Source organism: Cebus imitator, unplaced genomic scaffold (genome assembly GCF_001604975.1).
Source record: "Cebus imitator isolate Cc_AM_T3 unplaced genomic scaffold, Cebus_imitator-1.0 Scaffold445, whole genome shotgun sequence".
Lineage (NCBI taxonomy): Eukaryota > Metazoa > Chordata > Mammalia > Primates > Cebidae > Cebus > Cebus imitator.
In genome coordinates, this window is record NW_016107760.1 from 4,422 (window position 1) to 17,369 (window position 12,948).

General features: G+C 40.8%; 2 protein-coding genes across 2 annotated transcripts in view; one reads left to right on the top strand and one right to left on the bottom strand.

Annotated features, from left to right (window-relative positions):
* Positions 1-5,590, top strand: part of LOC108291040 (NFKB activating protein) — a gene marked incomplete at its 5' end in the record, with an annotated part of 9,623 nt that extends 4,033 nt beyond the window's left edge. Inside the window, 2 exons of the mRNA XM_017511234.1 lie at positions 656-805; positions 5,246-5,590. Coding sequence (XP_017366723.1) covers positions 656-805; positions 5,246-5,420 — 325 coding nt within the window. The remainder of the gene's footprint in view (positions 1-655; positions 806-5,245) is intronic.
* A 3,945-nt stretch (positions 5,591-9,535) lies between these two features.
* Positions 9,536-12,948, bottom strand: part of AKAP14 (A-kinase anchoring protein 14) — a 21,852-nt gene continuing 18,439 nt past the window's right edge. Inside the window, exons 5-6 of the mRNA XM_017511237.2 lie at positions 10,303-10,355; positions 9,536-9,740 (exon numbers count right to left, since the gene is read on the bottom strand). Of these exons, the coding sequence (XP_017366726.1) occupies positions 9,641-9,740; positions 10,303-10,355 (153 nt within the window). The 3' untranslated portion in view covers positions 9,536-9,640. The remainder of the gene's footprint in view (positions 9,741-10,302; positions 10,356-12,948) is intronic.

The window sequence follows — 12,948 nt, forward strand, 5'->3', positions numbered from 1 at the left end:
TTTTTTGAGACAAAGTCTTGCTCTGTCACCCAGGCTGGAGTGCAGTGGCACAAACTTGGCTCACTGCAACCTCCACCTCCCATATTCAAGTGATTCTCCTGCCTTAGCCTCCTGAGTAGCTGGGATTACAGGCATCTGCCGCCATGCCCGACTAATTTTGTATTTTTTGTAGAGATGGGGTTTCACCATGTTGGCCATGCTGGTCTCAAACTCCTGACCTCAGATTGTCCACCTGCCTTGGCCTCCCAAAGTGCTGGGATTACAGGCGTGAGCCACTGTGCCTGGCATACTTTGGATTTTTTAAGGGAAAGAGGGAAAGGGAATCAGCTGGAGGCGGAACCAGTAATGGCAATACCTGTAGGGACAATTAATCCATAATTGTAAACCATGAATCTACACTCACATCAGTTCTTTTCTTTCAAAATATCTGCATTTCTGGATTAGTTGTATAGGTCATAGTGCAGTGCAATGTTTAATACACTAATTAGGACGAAGTAATTCACATTGATCTTCCTAGCACACTACTGCTGAGCACTGTTATTCCTACTCTTGTCTGAGAGAAAATGTGGGGTTTATTTATGTTCTCTTTAGATTATGAGCTTTTAATATTAAAATGATTTAATGGACCTTTCCTGAATTCTGAATTACTTTGTAGCTATGGCCATGCCCTGTTACCTGGTGAAGGTGCAGCTATGGCTGAATATGTAAAAGCTGGAAAACGTATCCCACGAAGAGGTGAAATTGGCTTGACAAGTGAAGAAATTGCATCATTTGAATGCTCAGGTTATGTAATGAGCGGTAGCAGGTATGTTCTTGGCATTAAGCTCAGTTTCCATGATTAGATCTTTTTCTTCTTTTTTACTGCCAGAATTATATTTTGGTAATTGATTTTTATTAAGTGACTGTTTCTTATGAAAAGTAGAGTATAAATATTGGTTTGATATTAATTTTGTTGGTATAACATGGTTTTCTGAAATTCCAAGTATATATGCAACTCAGCCTCAAACTCAGCTATAGCTCTGACTTCAAAGAATCAATCTTGGCCAGGCGTGGTGGCTCACGCCTATAATCCAAGCACTTTGGAGGCCAAGGCGGGCGGATCACCTGAGGTTGGGAGTTCAAAAACAACCAAAAAAAAAAGGAAAAAACCCCATTTTTAATTTAAAAAAAAAAAAAAAGAAAAGAAAAAGAAGAATCAATCTTTCCACTGTCCTTTCCTAGTTGATATTTAGGTACAGATATTTTATCCACTGGAGGATGTAGTTAAATTCAGCTATTTATCACTGCTGCATGAGGAATGTGGTAATTAGAAAAATATTTTCACAGACAGTGTTTCCTAGTTACGAGTTTGTCTCCAGTTATTTATGGACCCAGATTTCTGAGATTAAATAACAGAAAAAGATGATAAAAGACATTGGTCAGCTGAGAACATGTTCTGGCTAATAAATAAATAAATCTTTAAAAGACATTAGATTCAGCATGAGAAAAGGAATATAAAATTAGAAAAGCAAAAAGTGCCAGGAGAACCAGGAGAATGAGCTAATAGGGTGGCAGTACTTAGATCAAATTGAATTTTGGATTCTTTAAAACTTGATAAACTTTTTAAAGTAGATAACTATTTTTAAATGACATTGAAGGCAAATATTTGCAGAAATCCTAAAGCACCTCCAGAATCTTGGAATTCTGAGGACCAATATTTGAAGCATTGCATTGGAGGACCCACACAGTAAGGCAAGAAAAAGAAATTAGAGGCATAAGGGTTGCAAAGGAAGGCTGGGCATGGTGTCTCACGCCTGTAATCCCAGTGCTTTGGGAGGCCAAGGCAGGTGGATCGCTTGAGCCCAGGAGTTGGACTAGCCTGGGCAACATGGCGAAACCCCGTCTCTACCAAAAACACAAATATTAGCCAGTTGTGGTGGTACGTGCCTGTAATCCCAGCTACTTGGGAGGCTGAGGCAGAAGAATCGCTTGAACCCAGGAGGCGGAGGTTGTAATGAGCCGAGATTGCAACTCTGCATTCTAGCCTGGGTGACAGAGCAAGACTCAGCCTGAAAACAATAATAATAAGGATTGGAAAGGATGATATAACAGTGTCATTTTTGTGAATGACATTGTGAATGATTTGATTGTTTACATAGAAAATCCCAAAGAATCTTCAGATGAATTATAAATAAGAGAAGGGTTTAACAAATTCTTGGATATAAGGTTAATACACAAAAATCCATTGCATTTCTACTTATCAGCAACAGACAACTAGGAAATGTAACTAAGAAGAAAACAACATTTATAACAGTGTCAGAGAATATGAAGGACTTAAGAATAAATCTTAGCAAAAGATGCCCATGGCTCTGTAGGAAAAACTATAAAACATTATTAAGAGATTGTATATTCAATACAATTCCATTAAAAATGAAATGCATTTCTATTTAACAACAGAAACTAGAAAGTGCCACTAAATAAGAAGAAAACATTTATAATAGTGTCAGAATATGAAGGACTTAAGAATAAATCTTAACAAAAGATGCCCAAGGTTCTGTGGGGGAAAATGTAAAACATTAATAGTCTGTATATTCAATACAGTTCCAATCAAAATCACAACACAGTTTTTCATGAAACTTACTAAGCTGGTTCTAAAATTTGTATGTTAGACTAAAAGGACAAGAAGAGCTAGGTCCCTTCTGAAGAAGAAGAGCAAGAAGGTAAGATTAAAGAAAACTTAAATAACTGGAGAGATACAGGTTCATGGATAGGAAGGCAATATTGTAAAGCTGTCAGTTCTTCCCAAACTGATCTGTATATTCAATACAGTTCCAATCAAAATCACAGCACAGTTTTTCATTAAACATAATAAGCCAGTTCTAAAATTTATATGTTAGACTAAAAGGACAAGAATAGCCAAGTCACTCCTGCAGAAGAAAAGCAAGAAGGTAAGATTTGCCCTACGAGATAGGAGGACCTATGATGAAGCTTACAGCACTTTAGAGAGCATGGGAGAACAGCTGAATAGTTCAGTGGAATAAAAGTCAGGCCAGGCATAGTGGCTTGCACCTGTAATCCCAACACTTTGGGCAGCTCAGGCGGGCGGATCACCTGAGGTAGAGAGTTGAAGACCAGCCTGGCCAACATGATGAAACCCCATCTCTACTAAAAATACAAAAATTATCCAGGCATGGTGGTGGGCACCTGTAATCCCAGCTACTTGGGAGGCTAAGGCAGGAGAATCCCTTGAACCCAGGAGATGGAGATTGCAATGAACCGAGACCTCGCCATTGCACTCTAGCCTGGGCAACAAGAATGCAACTCTGTCTCAAAAAATATACAAATAAAAATAAAATTCAGAGCCCAAAGACAGCCATACATGTATGGAACTTCAGTGTATGAAAGAGCATGTTGGATCAATGGGGAAAGAAAGAACCATTCATTAAGTGAAGTAGGAAAGAAATGGTTATTCATATGGAAAAAGATGAAAGTAGGACCCTGTATCACCAAATATAAAAAGCAATGCAGCTTCCATACTCAGAGCCAACAATAAAAAAATTTTTTTTTTTTTTTAAATCAATACAGCAGTTGGGCGCGGTGGCCCAGGCCCGTACTCCGAGCACTTTGGGAGGCCAAGGCAGGTGATTCATTTGAGGCCAGGAGTTCAAGGCCAGCCTGGTCAACATGGCGAAACCCCATCTCTACTAAAAATATAAAAAGGAGCCAGGTGTGGTGGCGAGGCCTATAATCCCAGCTACTCAGGAGGCTGAGGCAGGAGAATCAGTTGAACCTGGGAGGTGGAGGTTGCAATAAATCAAGATTGCACCACTGCACACTCCAGCCTGAGTGACAGAGGGAGACTTGGAAGTTAAATCCACTGACCAAAAACTGCTCTTCATTTATAGATTTTAGACTTGGTGTTTTTTTTTTTGTTTTTTTTTTTTTTTTTTTTTGTTTTTTTTTTTTTTTTTTTTTTTTTTTTTTTTGAGGTGGAGTTTCACTCTTGTCTCCCAGGCTGTAGTACAATAGCACCATCTCTGCTCACTGCAACTTCCGCCTCCTGGATTCAAGTGATTCTCCTGCTGCAGCCTCCTGTGTAGCTGGGATTACAGGCGCCTGCCACCAAGCCCAGCTAATTTTTGTATTTTTAGTAGAGACGGGTTTTCACCACATTGGCCAGGCTAGTCTTAAACTCCTGACGTCAGGCGATCTACCCACCTCAGCCTCCCAAAGTGCCGGGATTACAGGTGTGAGCCACCATGCCCAGCCTAGACTTGATTCTTTTGGTTGTATGGTAAATTAGAACCTTGAAGGAAGTTCCACCTGATTAATGACAGCATAAATCTTTTATCTATCCTACTATCAATTCCACAAAGGCAAATGGATATATCACCTAGGAAGTTTAATAATTTGCCCATTTCTAGTTGCTTTACTGGAAAGAAATTAGGCATATAACCTCTGTATTAGAAATTTTTTTTTTTTTAGATGGAGTTTCACTCTTGTTGCCCAGGCTGGAGTGCAATGGCACAATCTTGGCTCATCGCCACCTCTGCCTCCCAGGTTCAGGCAATTCTGCCTCAACCTCCTGAGTAGCTGGGATTACAGGCATGTGCTACCACGCCCAGCTAATTTTGTATTTTTAGTAGAGACGAGGTTTCTCCATGTTGGTCAAGCTGGTCTTGAACTAATGACCTCAGGTGATCCGTCCTCCTCAGCCTCCCAAAGTGGTGGGATTACAGGCATGGGCCACCGTGTCCGGCCAGTATTTGAAATTAATGATAGCAGCCAGGCGCGATGGCTCACACCTGTAATCCCAGGACTTTGGGAGGCCAGGGCAGGTGGATCACTTAAGATCAGGAGTTCGAGGCCAGCCTGGCCAACATGGCAAAACCCTATCTCTACTAAAAATACAAAAATTAGCTGGGCCTGCTAGTAGCCGCCTGTAATCCTAGCTACTCAGGAAGGAGGCTGAGGTGGGGGAATCACTTGAGCCCAGGAGGCGAAGGTTGCAGTAAGCCGAGATCATGCCACCCCAGTCCAGCCTGGGGAACAGAGGAAGACTCCGTCTCAAAAAAAAAAAAAAAAAGGGACGTGTCAGGCAGCTAAAATATTAATAAGTGATCTTTTGGAAACTTAACCCGTTTCAAAAAAATAGTTTTTATTTGTCAGGTCTTACATAGGCCACTCTGTATTAAGAAAGGATTAATGAGGATATACTATAAAAATAATTACTGAGAAATTAAGCCAAAAATAAAATTCTCTCCAGGCATCGCCGAATGGAGGCTGTGCGACTACGGAAAGAAAACCAGATCTATAGTGCTGATGAGAAGAGAGCCCTTGCATCCTTTAACCAAGAAGAGAGACGAAAGAGAGAGAACAAGATTCTGGCCAGTTTTCGAGAAATGGTTTACAGAAAGACCAAAGGGAAAGATGACAAATAAGGATTTTCTGATTGTCCAGAGACATTTTTAACAACAAAAACGAAAGTCTGAGCTCCACACGTGCATACAAAAAGATTGTCATGCTCTGAGAAAGCTTTACATTGCTACTGTGCCTTCTATTTAATTCTTTCAGTCTTTAAGTAAAAAGCTGCTTATTGATAGAACTTTAACAAGTTCTTTGGGTTATTTTGGATTGACCATAATAACTTTCTGGTTTAAAAATCCAAATTATGAACTGGGTGCGGTGGCTAACACCTATTAATCCCAGCACTTTGAGAGGCTGAGGTGGGTGGATCACCTGAGGTCAGGAGTTTAAGACCAGCCTGGCCAACATGGTGAAACCCTATCTCTACCCAAAAAAATACAAAAATTCGCCAGGCATGGTTGTGGGCGCCTGTAATCCCAGCTACTTGGGAGGCTAAGGCAGGAGAATGGCTTGAATCCTGGAGGCAGAGGTTGCAGTGAGCCGAGATCGTGCCACTGCACTCCAGCCTGGGTGACAAGAGCGAAACTCCATCTAAAAAAAAAAAAAAAAAAAAAAAAATCCAAATTATGAGTAAAATTCTGTATTGGAGGAGGTGGCATGGACAAAAAGTGTTAGTGAGATGAGAAACTTCAGTCTCACACCATGAGACACTGCTACTATTAGCTATATGTGATGCCTGCCCCACCCCCACCTCTACCCCAACTGAACTTTTGGGAAATTACCACTCCTCTGTGTTGAATGTGTTATAAATGGACTTCATAGAAACATATAGGAGGCCACTTTTGTTAACAAAATGAAGGCATTGCTGCAAAAAGCAAATCTGGAATTTGAAAACTGACTTGTATACTACAATATGTGATCTGGCCTGAAAATAATAAGATTTAAAGTCCCTACCTCCACTGTAAAACCAACAAACACACCAAAAAGCAAACTAACTCACAGACTTGTTGAATTGAAGTGTGAACATTAGCTTTTTTAAATTCTTAATAAGTTACTTAAAAATGGTTCTTTCAAATATAAAGTCTTGAGAAGTCTACTCTTATGCCCATTTAAGTACTTTATTTCAACCTGAGCTGATCTGAGTTTGAGGATAGGATAACATCAAAAAGAATAGGAGTCAGCTATGGTCAAGAGTTCTGATAAGGAAAAATATAATGCGTCAGTGTTTTAGCTTAACTGTTTTATAAGGATAAAACTAAAACAATATTAAATATTTTTAACTGTGTTTTATGTACTAAGCAGATTTCATTTTAAACATTGTTAAATCTTTCTGTTTATTTTTTATTTTTTGCATCTGTCATCAGTTTAATCCTTAATGTATAGAACCTCCTTACTTTATTAGTTTTAAGTTGGGAAGAAATGGAAAGCTGTGGGACTATGATTTCATGATCTCTTTCCTTGGCTTATTTTGTTCAGTTTTAATTAGATCAGAAGAGTGAATGGGGGAGGGAACCCTGGAAGTTTTGGCTGTCTTTGTTAAGGTTGGTTTTCTGTTTTTTTTGTTTTTTGAGACAGAGTCTCACTCTGTCACTGAGGCTAGAGTGCAGTGGTGCAATCTCAGCTCTCTGCAACCTCTGCCTCCTGGGTTCAAGTGATCCTCCCACCTCAGCCTCCCGAGTAGCTGGGATTACAGGCACTCACCACCACGCCTGGCTGATTTTTGTATTTTCAGCAGAGATGGGGTTTTGCCATCTTGGCCAGGCTGGTCTCAATCTCCTGACTTCAAGTGATCTGCCTACCTCAGCCTCCCAAAATGCTGGGATTACAGGTGTGAGCTGCCATGACTGGCCATTTTTGTTAAGGTTGTTTGATCTGCATTATTATTACATGCCTATGGTAAATTTAAATTACTTGGGTGATAAGGAAATTCTGATTATACTATTATAAAATGCCCTCTTGCCTTATATTTTTAAGTGGTTGTTTTTCAAGTGTTTAAATAAGGCAGTCATATTTCAAAGTATAGAGTAAAAGTTGTATTGTTATTATTATTTTTGAGACAAGGTCTCCCTCTGTCACCCAGGCTAGAGTGCAGTGGTGCAATCTTGGCTCATTGCAGCCTCTGTCTCCCCAACTCAAGTCATCCTCCACCTCAGCCTCCCGAGCAGCTGGGACTACCAGCGCACACCACCGTGCCCGGCTAATTTTTTTTTATTTTTAGTAGAGAAAAGGTTTCACCTTGTTGCCCAGGCTGGTCCTGAACTCTTGATCTCAAGCATTCCGCCTGCCTCAGCCTCCCAAAGTGCTGGGATTATAGGCATGAGTCACCACACCCAGCCAAAAGTTTTATTATTAAATGGTATTAACAGTTTTAAATACTATTAAATATATGTTCCAGGAAATGTCTACTTTTAACCTACAACTACTGAACTAAAGAGTCAGCATGTAGCGACATTTTTGACCCCTGAATTTGAAATGATTTCTGTTTATTTATACCTAATCACAGTTGCTGCCTAGCCTAATAAATCTATAATTTCCAAAAGTTAAAAAGAAACTAGTTCCCAGAGTTTTGAGTCTCAATCCATCTACTTCCCTGTATAATAAAACCTGAATTTTATAATACCCACTTATAAATTTTATTCTCGGCCGGACGTGGTGGCTCACACTTGTAATCCCAGCACTTTGGGAGGCCAAGGCAGGTGGATTACAAGGTCAGGTGTTTGAGACCAGCCTGGCAAACATAGTGAAACCCCGTTTCTACTAAAAATACAAAAAATTGACTGGGCATGGTGGCTCACGCCTGTAATCCTAGCACTTTGGGAGGCCGAGGTGGGTGGATCACCTGAGGTCAGGAGTTCAAGACCAGCCTGGCCATCATGGTGAAACCCCATCTTTAAAAAAAAAAAAAAAATTAGCTGCACATGGTGCAGGCGCCTATAATCCCAGCTACCCAGGAGGCTGAGGCAGGAGAATTGCTTGAATAATCCCAGCTACTCAGGAGGCTGAGACGGGAGGCCAAGGTTGCAGTGAGCTGAAATCATGCCACTGCACTCCAACCCCAGGCGACAGTGTGAGACTCTGTCTCAAAAAAAAAAAAAAACCTATTCTCTTTGTTTTTTTCTTGGTTACATTCCTAGAGATGGAATGATTATGTTCTCTCATTTTCAGTAGGCAAGGTAGTTTAAATGCAGAAATTTTGTGATGTTTGAATATTGTGATATCAAGAACAGCTTCAATGGCATATTCTTTGGGAAAGAAGCAGGAAGAATAAAAGGGCTAAATGTATTTTATTTTCAGCTCATGATTGTTGTTACTGCTTCAAATTGTGTTTAGTCACCTGAGCCATAAGTCAGTTGTAGGGCTATTGTATTTTAAATATATTTTTTGTTCTCCAAGGAGACTTACCTAGTTTACCACCTCCTTGCCCATTGCTCTGATAGGGTTTTCCCTCCTTTTTTATTTATTGTACAAATATAGCAGTAAAAGAAAAGAAAAATTTCAGTACTGTGTCAGTTGTCTTTCATATTTTGTGTTCCTCCTTTCCAGTGCTTTTCTATGTAAATAAATATTGTGATGTACTTGTAAGTCATCACTCAGAGCATAATGTAATTTTGTCTTTGGTGTCTTAAAATTTTGCAGCCAGGCAAGAGAGGTTTATAGGGAAGGTAGGAACAAGTGACTATTTGGTGTGAGGATGGGAAGACGATCAGAGATAAGTAAGGGCGATGATTGAATCCATCCCGTGTCATTGTCCCTAGTCCTCAAGCCACCCTCCTGCCATCATGAGTATAGTGGTGTATTATGGAAGGCAGCATGCCTGGTTTTCCAGTTTCAAAATACATTATTTAGCAGTGAGGCTTAACTCACAGTAAACGAAGGGGTCTGTGAGTAGGGGAACCCTTCAGACTGGTTATATTATGAGCTGTAGAACTGTTGCCATTTTGTTGTTCCCAGTTGTGCCCATAAGAGATGTGTCTGAGCTGGAGACTTAGGCTCAGATGGGAAACAGCCAAGTACCGGTCTTAGTTTGGTCCGATAGGTGAATTTTAGCAACTCTCTAAACGCAGCTGTATACCTGTAAGTCTCAGAAGTGATGCATACAGTGATGGGAAAAAGTATTTTAGAAAACAGCTTACTGCTGATGTGATGGAGGTTGCAGAATGGAAAATGAATGCAAAAAAATACAGCTGGATTGTATGCCACAAGTTTATTAATAAATATTATGTGGTTTGATGTGCTGTATTGTCTTCTTAATATAACCTGATTAGAAAAACAATCCTAAGACATTCTGTAAGAATCAGACACGATCAAATATGGAGGGGAATGCCGCCATGAAATCATATTTGGCATCAGTAAGGTTCTTCTGCCAGTGTTCTCGAAAGCAAACCATTCCTGGTCTACAGAGGAAGAAAAACAAACACTTTTAAAGTATTTTTAAATCAAAAGCTTTTCAAATCAAACAAAGGGGATTCTTATTTACTCTTTTATATTCCTAGTAAGCAAGAAGCCTCTTTTATTGGTGGAGAGGGGAGGTAGCTAGGGTTTTCTCTATCTATCCTTTACGTTTCTTAAGCCCAGTCAATGAAAATTAATGAGCTTATATGTAAAGATACTTTTAAGAGAGCTGCTATAAAAGGGATTATTAAACATAAGTTAATTTTATGTGATATTGAAGTTTTCCATAGAAACAAAAGACATGACCCACTTTGTCCCTACCCTACCCCAGCAACTAATCTTCAAGCTTATAATGACTGAAAAACCAGACACTAAGAAAAACAATTTCATTAGAATGGGCTGAAATTTTTCCAGAAAATTGTTTTTCTTAGTGTCTGGGGTTGGTGGTCCAAAAAAGAAAAGTGACCATTATATGAAATATCTGTGGCTGTGCAACTGCTGGATTCCTGGTGTGTGATAACCTCTCTCCCACTCTTTTAAAACAAACCTCCAAATGTTCATTACCTGTGAACTAATTCTTGTTCTTCACCTACAAAAAAAACACCAATGGGTGCATCCTAAGAAAGAGAAGGACAATTGTTAGCCCAGACCAGTCATAACTCTTTGTTTTTTTGAGATGGAGTCTTGCTGTCTCCCAGGCTGAAGTGCAGTGGTGTGATTCCAGCTCACTGCAACCTCCACCTCCTGGGTTCAAGTGATTCTCCTGCCTCAGCCTCCCAAGTGGCTAGGATCACAGACACCCGCCACCATACACAGCTAATTTTTGTATTTTTAGTAGAAACAGTGTTTTACCTTGTAGCCCAGGCTGGTCTCAAACTCCTGACCTCAAGTGATCCACCTGCCTTGGCCTCCCAAAGTGCTGGGATTACAGGCATGAGCCACCATGCCCGGCCCAATCTTCCCTACACTTGCCCATATGCATACTCTTGAATTTCTAGAATTCATTTTGCTTATGAACTGGGAATCGGTAGGTGATAGTTTGTTTTTTGTTTTTAATTTCTTTGGGTGACCTTAACCTGGAGAGTGATAGTTTTTTCATCACTTTAAACCTCTGTTCCCCAAAGATCTTTTTGACAACAAATATCTTAAGAATCTTCAAAAAATTGGAAATAAGTTGGGACAGGCTTATGCTCCTCATTAATAGGAGTGTAAGTCATTAACCTTCTTTACATGCTCCTGTTTACTCAACTGACAATTTCTACCTCTTAGGAACAGCATGAGAATGAATTAATATAGATGAAAAGATTTGAAACATTTTTAAAGCAGCATAAACATGTAGGTTGTAATATTGTCTCAGTAGTCCGTCTCCATCCTTGCCTCCAAAATTATACCTGGCATTTTGAGCAGGAGCCACTCTCCCAAGACCTCTCTCTGTGTGGTCTCTGGTGTAGTTGTGTTCACCTCTACCAAACTTACTTCCTGATCTCTGACCTGCAGTTAGCAAGACAGCTGGCAGAAGGATATATGACCAGGAGAAGTAAAATCTCCACATACTGCAGGTTCCAAATTTTTTGATTACTCCAGTTTCCAAACTCTCTGAATAGACATATTTGTACTAGGACAGGATGAATATAGGAAATAGATGGCTCACTGACTGTGTGGTCATATATAAAGCCTCAGCACCAGGCCAAGGTACAAATAACTTTCAGGAAAGGATGGGAAGGCAAAGAGGAAATAAAATGTTTATATGTCTGTTGTGTTTCAGGCATTATGCTTGGTGCCAGCCCTGCTCTTCTGAGGACCCCTCCCCTAGATTCATGAATGTTATTTTGACTCTTTTCACAACAACTATCAAGTTAACATATTTCTTATTCATGTGGATACCAGTAATCATTCCTTCAAGCATGTATTGAGTGCCTACTATTTGCCAGGCCTTGTTTTACAGCAAGACAAAAATCCCTGCCTTAGTGGAGCCTACATTCTGGTGGAGGGAGCAGACAATAATAAAACAATTATAGGGCCAAGAGTGGTGGCTCATGCCTGCAATCCCAGCACTTTGGGAGGCTGAGGTGGGCAGATCACCTGAGGTCAGAAGTTCGAGACCAGCCTGGCCAACATGGTGAAACCCCATGTCTACTAAAAATACAAAAATTAGCTGGCTGTGGTGGCATGTGCCTTGTAGTCCCAGCTACCCAGGAGACTGAGGCAGGAGAATCACTTGAACATGGGAGGCAGAGGTTGGAGGGAGCCAAGATCATGCTACTGCACTCCAGCCTAGGAGACAGGGCAAGACTCCATCTAAAAAACAAAATTATATAGAATATTAGAAGGGAAGGTGGTAAGTGCTATGGAGAAAAAGCATAGGAACGTGAGTGAAAAAGGTGGTGAGGGAGCAGACAGTTCACATGGCTAGGGGAAAGTGTTCTAGTCAAAAGAAACAGCAAGCGCAAAGGCCCTGAGGCAGGACTATACCTGACTTATTTGAGGAGAAGCAAGCTGAGAATGGCCAGAGCACGTGGAAGGGAAGGAGTAGTGGGAAAGCATAAATAACAAGGAACCAGATCATACAAGGCCTTGTAGGCCCTTACTACTCAAAGGTAGTCTCTGGACCCACAGCCTCAGCATGGCCTGCGAGCTTGTTAATAATGCAGAATCTCAGGCCCTATCCCAGACCTGCTAAATCAGAATCTTCATTTTAGCAAGATCCCCAAGTAATTTGTATGCACTTTTTCTTTTCTGTGTTTTGTTTTGTTTTGTTTTGTTTTGTTTTGTTTTGTTTTGAGACAGTCTTATTCTGTTGCCCAAGCTGGAGTACAATGGCGCAGTCTTAGCTCACTGCAACCTCTGTCTCCTGGGTTCAAGCCATTCTCCTGCCTCAACCTCCCAAGCAGCTGGGACTACAGGTATGCACCACCATGCCCAGCTAATTTTTGTATTTTTAGTAGAGATGGGGTTTCACCATATCGGCCAGGCTGGCCTTGAACTCCTGACCTCAGGTGATCCGCCCGCCTTGGCCTCCCAAAGTGCTGGGATTACAGGCATGAGCCTCCACGCCCACCAGCACTTTAAATTTCAAAAAGCACTTTTGGAAAGTTTTAAACAGAGGAATTGGCCAGGCATGGTGACTCATGCCTGTAATCCCAGCACTTTGGGAGGCTGAGGCGGGTGGATCACCTGAGGTCAGGAGTTCAAGACCAGTCTGTGCAACAT